This window comes from Natrix helvetica, assembly GCF_964273705.1.
Source record: "Natrix helvetica genome assembly, chromosome: 2".
Taxonomy (NCBI): domain Eukaryota; kingdom Metazoa; phylum Chordata; class Lepidosauria; order Squamata; family Natricidae; genus Natrix; species Natrix helvetica.
Genome location: NC_138552.1, coordinates 111230925 through 111246337, shown reverse-complemented (window position 1 = coordinate 111246337; position 15413 = coordinate 111230925). Strand labels below are relative to the sequence as shown.

At 37.8% G+C, this 15413-nt stretch overlaps 1 protein-coding gene across 1 annotated transcript in view; it reads right to left on the bottom strand.

Moving 5' to 3' along the window:
• Positions 1-15413, bottom strand: part of TBX15 (T-box transcription factor 15) — an 81030-nt gene that overhangs the window by 13412 nt on the left and 52205 nt on the right. Inside the window, exons 4-7 of the mRNA XM_081944475.1 lie at positions 14751-14922; positions 13481-13648; positions 10145-10209; positions 1546-1643 (exon numbers count right to left, since the gene is read on the bottom strand). Coding sequence (XP_081800601.1) covers positions 1546-1643; positions 10145-10209; positions 13481-13648; positions 14751-14922 — 503 coding nt within the window. The remainder of the gene's footprint in view (positions 1-1545; positions 1644-10144; positions 10210-13480; positions 13649-14750; positions 14923-15413) is intronic.

The following is a 15413-nucleotide window of genomic DNA, read 5'->3' as shown; positions in this document are numbered from 1 at the left end:
TTATCTGAACTACATTAGGCTGGAAGATTTTGTGGAGGAAAGCAGAACATACTGTTCTGCCAGGTGGGATCATATTCCTAAGGGCACTAGATTGCTTTTGGGTCTAATACATCCTCTCAGAGCCCAAATAGTGTATCTACGCTACAGATTTCAATTATTTTAATATCATTTTAATTTCCTGGTGAGTTTTTTTAAGCCTAGAATTTTCTGCAGCTGTGTGTCAAATTGCTTCTCACTTGCTTTATCTGATTTTGTACTTTTAATTATTTAATTAAAAGTCAGTATATATAATGTTTTAAATAAGCAAAAAAAGGTCTGGGAAGTTTGTTTTGCAGAAAATTCTTAACACCTGCAATGGACTATAATTTCTGGATACTCAGGAATAAATCATAATAATCTTAACTAATTGCTGAAATATTCTTGAAACCAAGGGAAAGTGGGGGGGAGTTTAGCTTCTTCCTGCCATCTTATCACTCAGGAGAAGACAGGGATCCCTTAACCAGTGTTAGGATTTTCCAGTGACCATTTAGAATCTCACCCCTGAATATTATGCTATTTAAGAATGTAAATCCTCAAGGGATATTGTAACAAACAGACTGGAAATATTGCCAGTTTTCCCAGGAAATATATTAGCAAACGTTTATTTCAGAAGTGGCCTTTGCTAAAGTCAGGGATCATCTAACAGTGCTCCATGTTCCTTGGCAGTGACAAGAAGTAGCCATTGCTCAGCAGGGAGGCAAGGTAGAAACCGTAAACATACAAACAAGCAACATCATCATCAGAGAATTATAGATGGCATGGGATGGGAGGTAGCAATAGCTCAACTACTTGGAAGAACATCCATTAATCAGCTGAAAAAAACATTATGCACTCAATCTGGTGGTTCATTAGACAGGCTTTTTAAAAAAGTCATGAATCTCTTCATGAACCAGGTCATATAGGTTCATACCAGTGGTGAAATTTAATTTTTTTTACTACCGGTTCTGTGGGTGTGGCTTGGTGGGCGTGGCAGGGGAAGGATACTGCACAATCCCCATTCCCTCCCACTCCTGGGGCCAGCCAGAGATGGTATTTACCAGTTCTTCGAACTACTCAAAATTTCCGCTACCGGTTCTCCAGAACCTGTCAGAACCTGCTGAATTTCACCGTGGTTCATACTTTTATCATTGTTGAATCCAACCAACTCTCAAATTTTAGGCAGTGGAAGGCTTTCCTGGTTAATCCAGGTACAAAAAGTAGTGCCTAATTTGGGGTTTAGCTTTGAAACATCTGAACAGAAAGTATGCGAAGCAACGGACCTCCCCTCTACCACAAGGGGAAGTAGCCCAGATAAGAACAGCCCCTTTGAATGGCTATAGAAACTCTATGTTACAAATTTTTCCCTATTTCTGAAACTAGTAGCTGGGCTATTCTGTTTTATATCTTTGCCTGACTGTCAAGAGACTTAGGAGTTTCATGAATTCAGCTGGATGCCAGATGTCTCTTATGACACGCTGAGGCTATTCCGTTGCCACCCGTCTGCTGCCTCTTATAAAAGCGGCTCACCTTGCTGTTTTTGCATGGTGGTGAAATCTTCAAAGGTGAGTGTGCGCACAGGGGGCCTCCAAAATGCATATGTTTCCATAATGGCCTCCAGACCAGTTCTGCAAAATGGAAAAAAAAAAGAAGAGAAGAGGGAAGGAAGGTTAAAAACATCAATGAAGATGTATTTCTCCTTTAGCAAGTAAGAAAAAGCATGGTTTTCTCTACCAACTCGACAACCATTAATTTTATCGTCCTACGTTTCTAATGACACACTATCCATCTTCCAAATTTCCTCTGGAAAAATGAGAGAGAATTGGACCCAATTCATTCTTAACCCCAGAAGGCTAAGTCTGAACTAGATGTCCACCTGAAGCAAGACAAAGAATTCAATGCAGTTTATCGGGGGGGAAAAGAGGGAGCTGATGACGTCCACAGAGCAAAATCAAAGGCAGTGATGAACTGGGAATGGCTTCTTCAGGATGGCGTCTTCATGCTAAATAACAGTTGGGAGAAAGAAGTATTAAGAAAAGAGAGAGAAATTCACCTTCTGCTATTACTCAATCATTTGTTGTTTGTTTTCTTTCCTCTCTTCTGTCTTCTTTCTTTTGGTTCATTAACTTTGAGAACGTGCTCATCTTCCATTTCTGGAGTTCAAGATCCCTAAAGGCCTTTGCTGATGAAAAGACTGGGGGGGGGGGGGCAGAGTTGGGTTGCAAATCCCGGCGCTGCCGGTTTGCTCGTGCACATGTCCATGCACGCACCACTTCTGCACATGCACAGAAGCTTCCGGGCAGGTGGACAGAGCCTCCCCTGCCACCACTACTGTTTCACCTGATCCGGGCAGAACCGGGAGCAACCCACCTGCAACCGGGGGTTGCAGCTTAGAAGCAGGAAATAACATTCCAAAATCACCCTGGAAGCAAGGCTATAGTTGATAAACATAGGATTTTAATAGTTAATTTAGGAATGGAGAAATTGCCAGGGTGTATCAGCTGCTAAAAGTCTGCAATTGGGAATAGAAATACAGAATGTTTCATCACAGATTTTCTCTCTCAGTAAAATGACCACCCAGAACTCCATGAGAAGAAGGTAATACAAAAAATGTTTAGATTGCTAAAGATAACAGAAGCCATTATATCCAAAGTTCACACAGTGGAAAGCAAGAAGTACTACAAATATGGCGATGCAACAAGACTTCAATTCATTTCTGTTCAAATATGATTTATGTGAAATCAGCATAATAATATTCATATGATAATATACACTTTGCCAACATTTCTCCTTTTTTTCAGATTGGGGAATTACAGGAGACAGGTATTCATCCATCTCATCAGAGCCTACTGGTGTGTATTGTTTAACTTTGCATACAGTGTTTCCACTTTTTGTCTGAAAAATGCAGCAAAATTTAAATGTAACCCAGATGATTCAGATGTTCATAAAACCCAATTACATCATGTCACTACTAAAGCTACAGAAGATGTTCAGAGTCTCCGTGGAAATTATTGAATATAACCAAGGACAAACCTCCTTTATATAACTTGGCTCAGTTATACTATTAATCTGTTGATTAAGATACAGCACACCCTCCAATTCTGGTGCCTATTCTATGGAAAACTCTATTGTTCATGCTTTTATTAATGATAGCCTGAAAGGAAGGAAAAAAGAGAAAAATATGGTTTAGTCTCTGTTGTTTGATTTTCACGAAGGAGGGGGAAGACCACTACATTGTGATAACAGGTACTATAGAAGGATCCCTTGGTACAAAAATGGTGAATGATATTTGATATATTTCTTTGTTTCAGTAATGCCTTCCATATGGTCCTCCTTCCCTGTTGCCTACAACCATCATTGTTCTCTGAAACCTCCTTCTAAGCTCCAAACTGACACTTTTAGACAGAGCTGATCAGAAATAAATGCCATATCTCCAATGCATTCAATGGGACTTTCCCCAAAACACCTGTATAAAACCTGGACCCTAAAAAGTCTTTTTCAGAATAAAATGTCCCATAAAACAGCACATTTACATAGACACGTGTGCCTTTCATGTTCTGGCCTGCGTGTATGTGAAGTTGCAATTATTACGCGTCAGTCCTACCCAGATAAAAAGGAGCTTCCAATGAAGGAAAGCTTCTCAAGTGAGATTGAAATGAGTTCTAAGAAATAATTGACAATAAAGGTTTTTCTGCAAAATGAAGAATTTGTTTGAGTATATGAAGCTAAAACTAAGTCTTCGTGAGCAAGTTTTAGAAAGCAAGGCCACAAGGAAACCCAGGGTTTAAAAAAAACAACACCTGTTATCTCATTTATTTTTGCCTTTTTATATTCCACATAAATCCATGTCCATTGTTTCAACAATGGCTCTTTGCAATAAAACAAAAAACTGGGGATTGTTGCTTAGTAAGAATGCTATTCCAATACTGTAATAATGGAAAGCAAAGCACACATTCATGCAAATCCTATTAGTTTTGGCTTATTACTTGAGATTTATCTCTAATATCCAGTCCTTGACTTGTACTTAAAAATCTATTACTAAATCTATTACTATATAACTTTTTTGTTATGAAGGCCCAGCATCACATCAGGATTTGTATTTAACAGTCCTTTAGCAGGTGATCAGCATATTGCTTAGAAATAATTTTGGTTGCTCCAAAATGAAGCCAAGCCAAATCTTTGCAAAAAGCTCAGTAACCAGATATGGGCCATGGATGCTTTTGTACTTGTAGAAAATAATTTCCCAATTCTTTTTAAAGTTTCAGTTTGACCTTGCAATGTATTAGCAAATGTACATTCAGTGTGATACTTTGTCTTGCAAAAATATGCTCTTGTATTTAATTTTTAATAAATACTTTTCCAGATGTTTATAGCAAAAAAGCAAAGAGAATTCTCATTTCATTTACAAACTATAACTCTATATGTTCAAAATGATTAAGATGAATGAGAGATAGACTTGGGGAAATAGATAAAGTGGAGATGGATGAAAAAAAAGAGGTGTGGAAAAATGATGTTATCCCCACTACAATATAGCCTAATCCAGTTCTTTCTAAAATGATACGGCTTCAATATATATCACCAAAGCATCCTTCTGGATCAGCACAGCAGGATGGAAAACTAAGGTCAGGGAGAATTTTTAGCATCGACTCTCCATTAATAAGAAAGAAACTGAAAAAGCTATTTTTACATTATATATTAAGGCTACACCAATCACATAATTTTCATAATTATTTGCCTTACTTATTCTGGACTTTGGATTCATTTCTCTGTAGGAGTTTAATGAAATCGTTTCACTAAATGAAAAGCCATTGCTCACATATGAAAAGAGGCTGTACAAATAAATGAGAAAGAGTTCCAAATTTTCAAGAACCATGAGCAATTTGTAGGAAACTCAGCTGAAATTAAATCCAAGCAAGACAAAAGGTGCTGTTAGTAAAGTGGAAACTGAACTCTTAAGACTGAACCGAAGCCTGATCCGGATGGAATTGCATTCCCCAAGAAAGCCTATTCAAAATCTAGATTCCTTGACCCATACGCGTCATTTGATTTGTAGATGGCAATGAGAACATTTTCACAATTACAGCTAGTGTAACAACTGCAGCACTTTCCAAAGTAGACTGGACTTAGTGGTTAGCTGTCCCTTGGCTTATAACTCAAATGCTGTAGTGCATCTTTTCTGGGGCTTCTCTTGAAAAGTGTCCACAAATTGAGGTGGCGTAAAATATGGTGGTGGCTCAGTGGCTAAGACGCTGAGCTTGTCAATCAGAAAAGTCGGCATTTCAGCGTTTCAAATCACTAACGCCGTGTAACAGAGGGAGCTCCTATTACTTGTCCCAGCTTCTGCCAACCTAGCAGTTCGAAAGCATGTAGAAATGGAAGTAGAAAAAAATAGGAGCCACCTTTGGTGGGAAGGTAACAACCAGGGCCAGATTTTCCTATAGGCTAACTAGGCTTCAGCCTAGGGCCTCAAGATCAAGAGGGGCCTACATTCAAATTGTTAGCAAAATTAAAATTACAATTTATTATCCGTGCCACATTTTTCATAAAGGTTAGTACCAATTACAACATGTTTCATTTAATATATTGATATATATCACAGTAATGATGTATTTTATTATCTCTCATGTAATTTACAAACTTAAAAATGGGAGGTGAAAGGGCCCCATAAGTGGAATAGCCTAGGGCCTCTTTTCATCTAAATCCGGCCCTGGTAACAACATTCCGTGCACCTTCGGTGTTTAGTCATGCCGGCCACGTGACCACAGAGACGTCTTCGGACAGTGCTGGCTCTTCGGCTTTGAAACAGAGATGAGCACCGCCCCCCTAGAGTCTGGAACAACTAGCACATATGTGCGAGGGGAACCTTTACCTTTACCTTTAAAATATGGCAGCCAAAGTCAGAAATCATATGGTGCCTGCTCTAAAAAAATTAAACTGACTCCTAATAGTTGGAATAGATTATTGGTTGCCTACTAGGTACTGCGTAAGGTTCTAGTTTTGACCTTTAAAGCCTTTAATGGTTTATGTGCTAATTACCTGAACCAACCTAATTACTCAGCCAGAGAGGGTCCTGAGAAGAAGACTCTGTTGTTGGAAGTTTGGCTGTTGCTATGTGAGAAAAAAATGTACATATTTGGCTCCAATTCTCCCAGAATTTGAGAAGAGGTCAGTAGTGTGTGTCTTTCACCAAAGTTTTAATTATTTTAAGGATGGATTTTGGTTTGGATTTTGATTCAGTTGCATCAATTTTAATCATTGTGCTTCATTTTTTAATGCTATATACTTCCTGAAGTCTTTGGATAAATATGGTAGAAATTGAAAATAACTAAATGAATAAAAATCATTCTGTTACCTAGCATTCTTTAACATTAGGCAATTCCTGATCTGTACATTAATTGTTTAGAAAGGGCAGGATGTAATATTGCAACTCTGGGAGATGGACTTACCTTCTCTGATGGCCAGAGAAGAAATACAAAGCCCAACTACCAAGACTAGGACTAAATTACATTAGGTCTCTTCCTTGCTCCTGTACACAAGCATACCCTTCTTATTTCTTTTAAAATTGATGTATGTATCTAAATATTTTATGCTAACAAGTTTTATTTATTTTAGAAACCTATTTGGCCACCCACTTTATGTACCATAACTCACAATGAAAGCAGTAAAAACATTTAAAAAGCATTGAAAACTCAATGTCAAAAAACACCTTTCAGTGCCCTAAAACAGTGGTCACCAGCCAGTGGTCCACGGGACTCACTGGTGGTCCATGAGAAAATTTTGGTGGTCCACAGAAAAATTATTTGCATTTTTATATTGTACTAAATGCTATTTATCTTTTTTAAAAAAATCATATTAGTGGTGTGCAAGATTTAAAATTATTAATTTAGTGGTCCCTGAGATCCGAAAGGTTGGTGACCCCTGCCCTAAAAGGAATTGGAAGCCTCAGCCTATTCCAATCCTTGGGGGAAGTATTCAATTTAGCAGGATTGTATGGGATAAATGGACTATATGAACAAACATGTCAGGAATGCCTATTACACACCTTACAAATGCTACACTTAGCTAATTAAAAAAATAGAACCACACACTGAGAGCAAACAGACCTCAACTCCCTTTCAGCAAAGGAAGAAAAACAGATTACTAAATAGAAAAGGTTGATGGAAAAAAGAAAAGGAAAATGCATTCTCTTTTTGATACAAGCTACTCATATTTCACACTCAGAAAGCATGACCAGAGAAAGAGAGAAAGAGATTTAAAAGGAACAAAAAATGGTAATGGAAGATAAGAGCATAGTAAGTTATCACTATTGTTTTTCATCTTTGTGATCCTTGGTTCCCCTCCATGTAGCCAAAAGCATTTTTATGGATCATTTTAAGTTAAGAGCAGCTGCTCTTCTTTAATGCCTCTCCTGACTGCTCTTTCATAGCCACAAACTCTTACTTTGAATGAAAAATAAATAAAATGGTGGAACTTCCTTGTGGCAACTTCCAACTGTGAGTCTGAGCATATGTACGTAAATACTTCTGTATTGGTAGAAATTTTGCGATTAGGAGAAGAATAGGGAATAAAAACCGAGGCTTTTGGTGATTTTACAAATGGCCAGCCATAAAACGGTGGCAACTGAAAGAAAAGAGAACCGTGGCATATCCTGGACAAAGCTATACTATATGCTTAAATCTGTTGATTGGCAAACATGGACCCCTTCATTCTTTAAAAAAATTCTGTCATTGTAGTTTGTCTCCTGAGAATATCTTCAACTTATGACCATTTATTCAACAATGTTTCAAACTTATAATGGCCTCAGATAAAATGACTTCAAATTTACAATTTTGCACCACCCCATGTGATCATAATGTGTACACATGGCAACTGGATCACATTTACAACAGTTGCAGCGTCTTGCAGCCATATGATCACAATTTGCAACCTTCCCGGCAGTCAGATTCACTTAACAACCATGTGGCTTTTCTTAATGACAATGATAAAAATGGTGGTAAAATCATGTCCAATCACAGGATGATTTGCTTAATGACCATATCACTTAGCAATCAAAATTCCAGCCCCAATTGTTGTAAATCAAGGAGTGTCTGATTAGCAGGCTTAAGATATTATCATTGGATAATTGTCAACCTCTAAGTGCCTGGGCATTGCTGCAGACAGCATCTGATTATTTTGGGAAGCCCTGAAGAGTTACAGCCTTGGATAAGCCACTCCTCCAGCACCATTTTGGTACTTGTTCCTCACAGAGTCCAAACCATTTAAATGCTTCTTGTCTGGGACCTGGTTCCATTTGCTCTCAATTGGCAGGAAAACGTCCAAATGTAATACATGAAGACCTTCTGGGGATTTCATTCAGCTAAGCCTGAATTTAGCCAGTAACCTCTGAATTTGCACAAATAATGAAATTAACCCTTCCCTTGTTTTAATATCCTCAATTCAGAATAATGGCAAATAACCTCTTCTTTTATTAACAAGTTTTTATTGGTTTTTACAATTTTTTTTCAAGGAAAAGGGGTTAAAAAAGGTATGGAAAATTTTGACAGCTACATCATGCGGGAGAAAGTAGTCCCCCCAAATCTCACAACTTTTACAAAGAAAAATAGAAAAACATCAACATTTGAATAAACATTGGCAGTTTTGAGTTTTACACTAAGTCATCAGTATATTCAATCATTTTTTGTATCACTTCCATAAAGTTACATTATAACAACAATTGCAATAATGTTTCAAATCACTTTTGTGACCTGAGTCTTCTAGGTGTTGCATCCTCCCCCCCTCCTGTCTACTGGCGGAGCCTCGGCCCCTCCCTCCTTCATTTCTTGTGTACCATCCCCTGTTTCGTCTAGGAGAGCATTGTGTTTTTTAGTGAAAGCCTCCGCCTCCACAACTGTGTTAATTCTAATTCTGCTGCCCTCCCAGAAAATCAGCATACCTTCTGGCAATAACACCTGAACCAGACTCCTTTATTATATAATTTCTGAATAACCTCTTCAACTTTTAAGAGGCAAGACAGACTTTAATTTAAAAAGGTGCCTGAGAGGGTTAAAGCAGGTAAAGTGAGAGGCAGAGCAAGATTTAGATGCAGTTTATTGATTCCCAGCATAGGTTCAGATGAATTAAATGGACAAGTCTATTCTGCAAGGCAATGTATTTCAAAATATGAAAACATTCATGCTGATTTCTTTTTTTAAAAAAAATGCAATGAGGTTTGCTGTATTAGTTCTTTAGAAGTCTATGACTGGGAATTGGCTAGCAGTGCAGCCAACCCATACAAATCTACCTGACTTTATATTTGGCTAGAGAGCAAAACTTACATTAATATTTACAAAAGATGTATTACCAAAGATTAATTCCAGTTGCAAATGGTAACTATATTGAACTCTGAGAAAACAGCATTGCAAAAAACAGTATGCCATTTTAAGCATTACATTAAATTTACCACCAATAGATTTAATACATTTTTACAGATATTAAATACACCTTGCTTGGCTAAATATTGCATAGAAGCAGAACTCTAAAGCAGGAAATTTTGGTTTACTTTTCCAGTGGAACCTGGTTATTATAATAGCACTGTTGTTCTCACTGCAATAGCACTTAGCACTTAGACTTATATACCACTCCATAGTGCTTCACAGCATTACGGCAGTTCAGAAATGTCAGCATATTTTCCCCAACAATCTAGGTCTTCATTTTACTGACCACAGAATGTTGGAAGGCTAAGTCAATCTTGAGCCAGTCGGGATTGAACTGCAGTGCTTCATTCTAACCACCATGCTACCACACAAAAATTGAATAACTCATGCACAAATCATAAAGCATAAAGTTGCTGGACTGTGTCTGTCCCTATAGGATTCTGGGTTTACTGTGTCATTACTTCTAAACTGCCTTGAGAAAAGTTTCACTGAAAGAGGTATGAACTCCAAAGCAAACATGTTACCATAAGTGTTGGTTGCAAAGCATTTTCACTCTCTATACATTGTGCATGGAGGTGGAATCATGGGGTTGGAAGAAACCTTTGAGGTCTTCTAGTCCAATCCTTTGCCCATAGCAGGAGATATCATCTCTTCCACCCACTGACCTAGAAGAAATTGGCATGCTAAGAAGGGAAGACGTGAAGGAATTTTCTTACCTGTTTCTTCCAGAATCCCTGAACCCTTTTGCAAATGGATTTCGGTCAATTTTCAACCTGGTAATCTGGGGGACAGAAAATGATTCAGATTCCATAGTGAATATCTTATTCATCATTGTAAACTTTCACCAAACTTTTCTTTCTTATTGCATTGCCTATGAAACAATTAATTTATTCAAACTTATCTCCAAGCTATCTGATTTTATGGAACTCCGCTTGCTCCTTACTTTCCCCTTTTACTGTTTCTTTATTAATGAAATCTAGCACCAACTTCTAGAGCAGGGACGTTGAACAATAGTATGTATGTATACAGTAACTGCATTGCTATATGAATAACAAATGCAGTTTCAGATGGAATGTTAAAATAAATTTCATCTCCCAAATGAGCATCTGTGATTTTGCATTTCTTGATAGTTGAAAAATTTACAAGTCATCCATGTATTTAAACTGGAGCTCAGTCACATCGTGAAGAAAGATATAAACTCTCTAGTGCAGATGATTTGTTAATACATATACACAGATGTTTTCCAAGTGAATCAAAAGTGCAGGAGACAAAGGTCAATACATCTGGGTGTGACAGACAGCAGGGCTAACCCACATGACCCATAACCTCTCTTTGGTTCCTTTAATGCAAGAAACTCACGATGGGGGGTGGGGTGGAGAGATTAACTCAGAATGTTACTAAAATGATATGAACTATATTGTTCCATTCTGAATGATATGAAAATATATTTATTCCATTCTTAGACATTTTTATTGTTATCCAAGCATGCAAGACTGCATTCACACTGCTTTCTTGCCTTGCCAAAATGAAGTTAAACATGTTTTCTAAGTAAATTAAAAACATATTGTCTCTGCTGTCAACTAATGGTTCAGGACATAACCAATGGGTTTTTAGTGCTCTATTTGCAATACAAGAGATTCATTCCATAGCTCAGGGCAAGCTCCTCAGACAATTGCAATCCTTTGTAGTTCTCAACCCTGCAATCTCTTATCCAATGTAGTGATCTCAATATCCATCGAAGTTATAAATTGTACAAAATATTTTCTTTATATTCTGCAAAAGCCATTCAGTATTTAAGATGGATGGGTGGATAGACGGACAGACAGATAATCTTGATATTTAGATCAAGATTATCTGGAGTTCTTCCAAAGAAATGAATTTCCATATTTACAGGTGATCATCAACTTCGAAACCGATCAGACTTGCAGCAGCCATCTTTCCGTTTCTCAGCTTGCCACACAGTATTGGGGGGGGGGGGGTTGGAATGTCAGATCAGACAATAACAACAAATGATCCCATTGGAACCAATGTCATCTCAACAGGTGCTGGCCAGAGACTGGAAGGAGTTGCCAGGGGGATGCCAGAACACCTAATTGGACAATGTATCCTGTGACAATGAGGGAGGGAGTTATCTATTCTTTAATTATACTAAAACCATGGAAAATTGTTAGAGTTGGTTTTGCTTTCACGTGTGCCAAAGTGATATACTCAATAAAACAGTTCTTTGAGAAGAAATGTACATCTCGGAGTGCTGACTTGGTTGGGTTCGTCAGTTGGAACTTTGACAGTGATCTTGTAATTGTCCAATGGTTCTGATTTATAACAAATTTTGTTCCTCTGAGGAATGCAGCCTCAGGAATACAGTGAATTCTTCCCACCTGCCTTTTCTTTCAATATGTCATCCTATATTATAATTTTAGATCACCAGTCTACTGATCTATTGCAATCGAACTATACTTACTATTTTTCCTCTTTCCAATTTAAAGCAAATTGTTTACATATTTCTTCATCCATGAATTGTAATTTATAGTTCCATTTCCCAAACCCATTGGTAGGTTCATGGAAGATGCTATCAAAAGTCAAAAACTAAAATTTGATTGATATTGTTTAATAACATCATCTGATATTAAACCACATCAGCCAAAGTGAAATGCAGTTCCAAGCAGACAGGTTTCCAGGAGTTAAAAAACTAAACAAGTGACACTCTAAACACATCCAGCTCAGCCAGATTCCAGAGTGAGAAGAGTTCTCCCCTGCTCCCCATGATATACATCTGTATATCATGCCCTATCAGAACAAACATAAAGTTTAAGTTACAGTATGTGATATTAAGTCCTAAATGAAATTAAATCCTAAACTTAACCTTCTAGAAAGTAAGTAACCTTTCCTTACTAATGCCTTGTTTCATATGTGAAAGGGAGATTACTGTGCTAGCAACCAGAAGGTCTTAAAAATATCATGATCTGAACATGTTTCAGCTATTCAACAGTGCGATCTGAATTATAGAACAGATTTATGCCACCTAAAGTCATACTTTCCCCTCTGAAACTGTTGAAATATAGATAATAATGCTCGACTTGGCTTCTATTAATTTTCTTTATATTGTGCATCATCAAATATACAAATCTGACTTCAATTTTATAGGAGAAAAGGAGAAAAAGTTAAAGTTTACCACTCAATTTTATGTTTTTCCAGAACATAAATTGGGAAATCAGTTGTGTCCATGTTTATTTAATCTGTGAGATGGCCTTGAGTTTACCCTCCCAGGAACTTTTATAGCCAATGGGAATATGTCCATTTACATGTCTGCAATCTCTTCCACATTCCAGCTATGAGTAGACCAGAGGTGGTATTCAGCAGGTTCTGACCAGTTCTGGAGAACCAGTAGTAAAAAAATTTTGAATCCCACCACTGGAGTAGACATAATACCGAAATGGCTTTAGGATCAATTACTGATCTCCCTCTCACAATGTTCTCTTGTTGGTTTTGCCTGATTCCCTTTTGTTTCTTTACAATCTAATCTTAAGTAAACCTTTAATCTGATTCAAACTCATGAAGTTGTAAACTCAGAATGAATACTACGCTGTTGTGAAGCTTGTCAACCACCCAAGCTGTAAGACTAGGATAAATGAAGAGATGCCTTTTTCCAATCCTGGCTAGGATGGTCTTAAGGTCCCACAAATATCTCTGGTCCTCGGAGGAATGTTATTTGTCAACTAGATACAGAAGAGAGGGAGCTGGGTCAGAATGTTGGGCAAACATAGTACAGATCTACTTTTTGATTTTAAAAGATGAGCATATTTTTGAGAAAGATTCTGTTCATGAATATTATGCATTTTCTAGCTCATTTTAAGATCGCTGATCAATCTTTTTTTAAAAAATTACAGACGAAGACAGCCATTTCCAATAAAGGCATTAAAACAATAATGATAATAAAAAAATAAAAATCACTTAAATAAAAGGATGTCAAAGAGCACACCTTCTTGCTCTAAATGTAGGATCAAAACTAGTGCTGTGACAGGAAAAAGCTTGCAGGGTTCCTTTTTGATTACCTGCTGATTTTGATAAGCGGTAACTGTGGTAAAGACGGTCTCTGGAAAATGGAAGGTTTTCACCCCATCACCTGTGGGGACTGGTTTTGTGGGAGACAAGTCACTGCTGAAATCTTTGCAAATAACGTGGATGCGTGGCTGATACTTATGCATTGAATGCAAGATTATCTTTAAAAAAAACAAGCAAGAAAAGAGAATCACTTGAATGCATTATTTTCAAAACAAAGATTGGCACTAAGATTTGGAAATCAATAACTAAGAAGGACACTTCAAATCATAGATTACTGATACAGGGAGAGCAAAATTTGGAGCCCTACTTTTTGAAGAGTTAATTGCAGGAAGGGATGGGATGAGGCTGCTATCTAATTTGGGCTGACAATATCAGCATCTTCACAATAGAGATAGTTTTATGAAGAGAATCTCTGCAGAGTGTTTTTGAGGGACCCCATCCCCAGTTATATCTAACCATCCCTCAGCTCTGACATGAGAGGCATATTACAGGTCCTGTCTACGGTGTTCTAGGTGATGGGACCCAGAAGGAGAGCCTTCTTGGCCAGGCACCCACCCTGAGGAACATCATCCCCATCAAGGAGGATGGATGTTCCTTTAATCCCTTAAAACTTGGTTTTGTTGCCAGACTTGGGGATCCCATGGAACTGGGGAGCCCATGAAATGGTTATATTGTATGCAAGACCTTGGATCTACTCTCCCGTGGTTTTGATTATGTTTTTAATAGAAGTGGTTTTTAAGATTAATTAAATTGTTTTGTTTGTATTGTATACCACATTCATAAGATAATGTATGTGCTACACATTATGTGATGGATAATTAAATAAATACATTTGACAAATAATCAAATGAACTAGCTAACTAGGTAAGGAAATACTTTATGTGTATTCGTACATGCCTTCAGATCAGTGGACTCTTGGCAATTGCCTGGAGAAGTCCCTGTAGTTTTCTTAGCAAGATTTCAGAGATGGTTCACCATTGCCTACTTCCTAGGGGTGAGACTGTCCCAAAGTCACCCAGCTCACTTTGTGCCTACAGTGGGATCAGAACATATAGTCTCCCAATTTCTAGCCTAGACTGTTAGCCACTACACCAAATTGGTTCTCTGCATGCATAAATGTATAGATACAACAGAGGGGAAGAGGGGAATACCTTAAGAAAGGTAAGAAAGTGGCACTAATGTTTGGCAATACTGAGAGCTAGAAAGGGCAAAGCTAAGTGGACATCTGCTGAAAATTGAATGCAACCCTTTGGGACTTACATGGCCTTGATCATCTAGCTCATTGTTGGTCAGTTTGAGTTTATCAAAACTGACAACTTGCCGCATCCAGGTGTCTCCAGATGCCAGTGAGTCAGGGTGAATATAGACCCTTGGAGGCACAGGAGAGTCGGCATTTCCGGCTACCATCCACTTGGAGCTGTGATACACATACCTGGGAGAAGTAAAGATGGGAGGGAGAAAGCTGTATTACTTAAAGAGCAAATCCCCCCCTCCCCTTTATTTTATTTCCTTGTCACCCATCAAACAGCATTCTAGATGTCAGACTATTTGCACAGGAAGGAAACAATATCCTCTGTCTGTCTGTAATGGGACTCAGGTGATACCTGGAAATACTTCCTCACTTCTGCATCTCTATTAATCCTCTTTTCCAATTACTATCCCCTAAAAACTTTGCACAATTGGGCAGGTTAATTGGTTAACCCTACTAATACCAGGTGAAAATCTTTAGACACACTAGGAAATATTTCATTGTCTGCAGATAATTCTTCTATTTTCCTCTGCAATCCAGGTGCTTGTGTTTCTCAGTTTGAATTGTGAAAATACATGATTTCTTCTCCTGTTTCTTCTCTGTTTCTTCTCTAGACTTTTGTATAATGACACTTGCTGCTATATTTCTTGTGATCACTGCATTCAGTAAATACC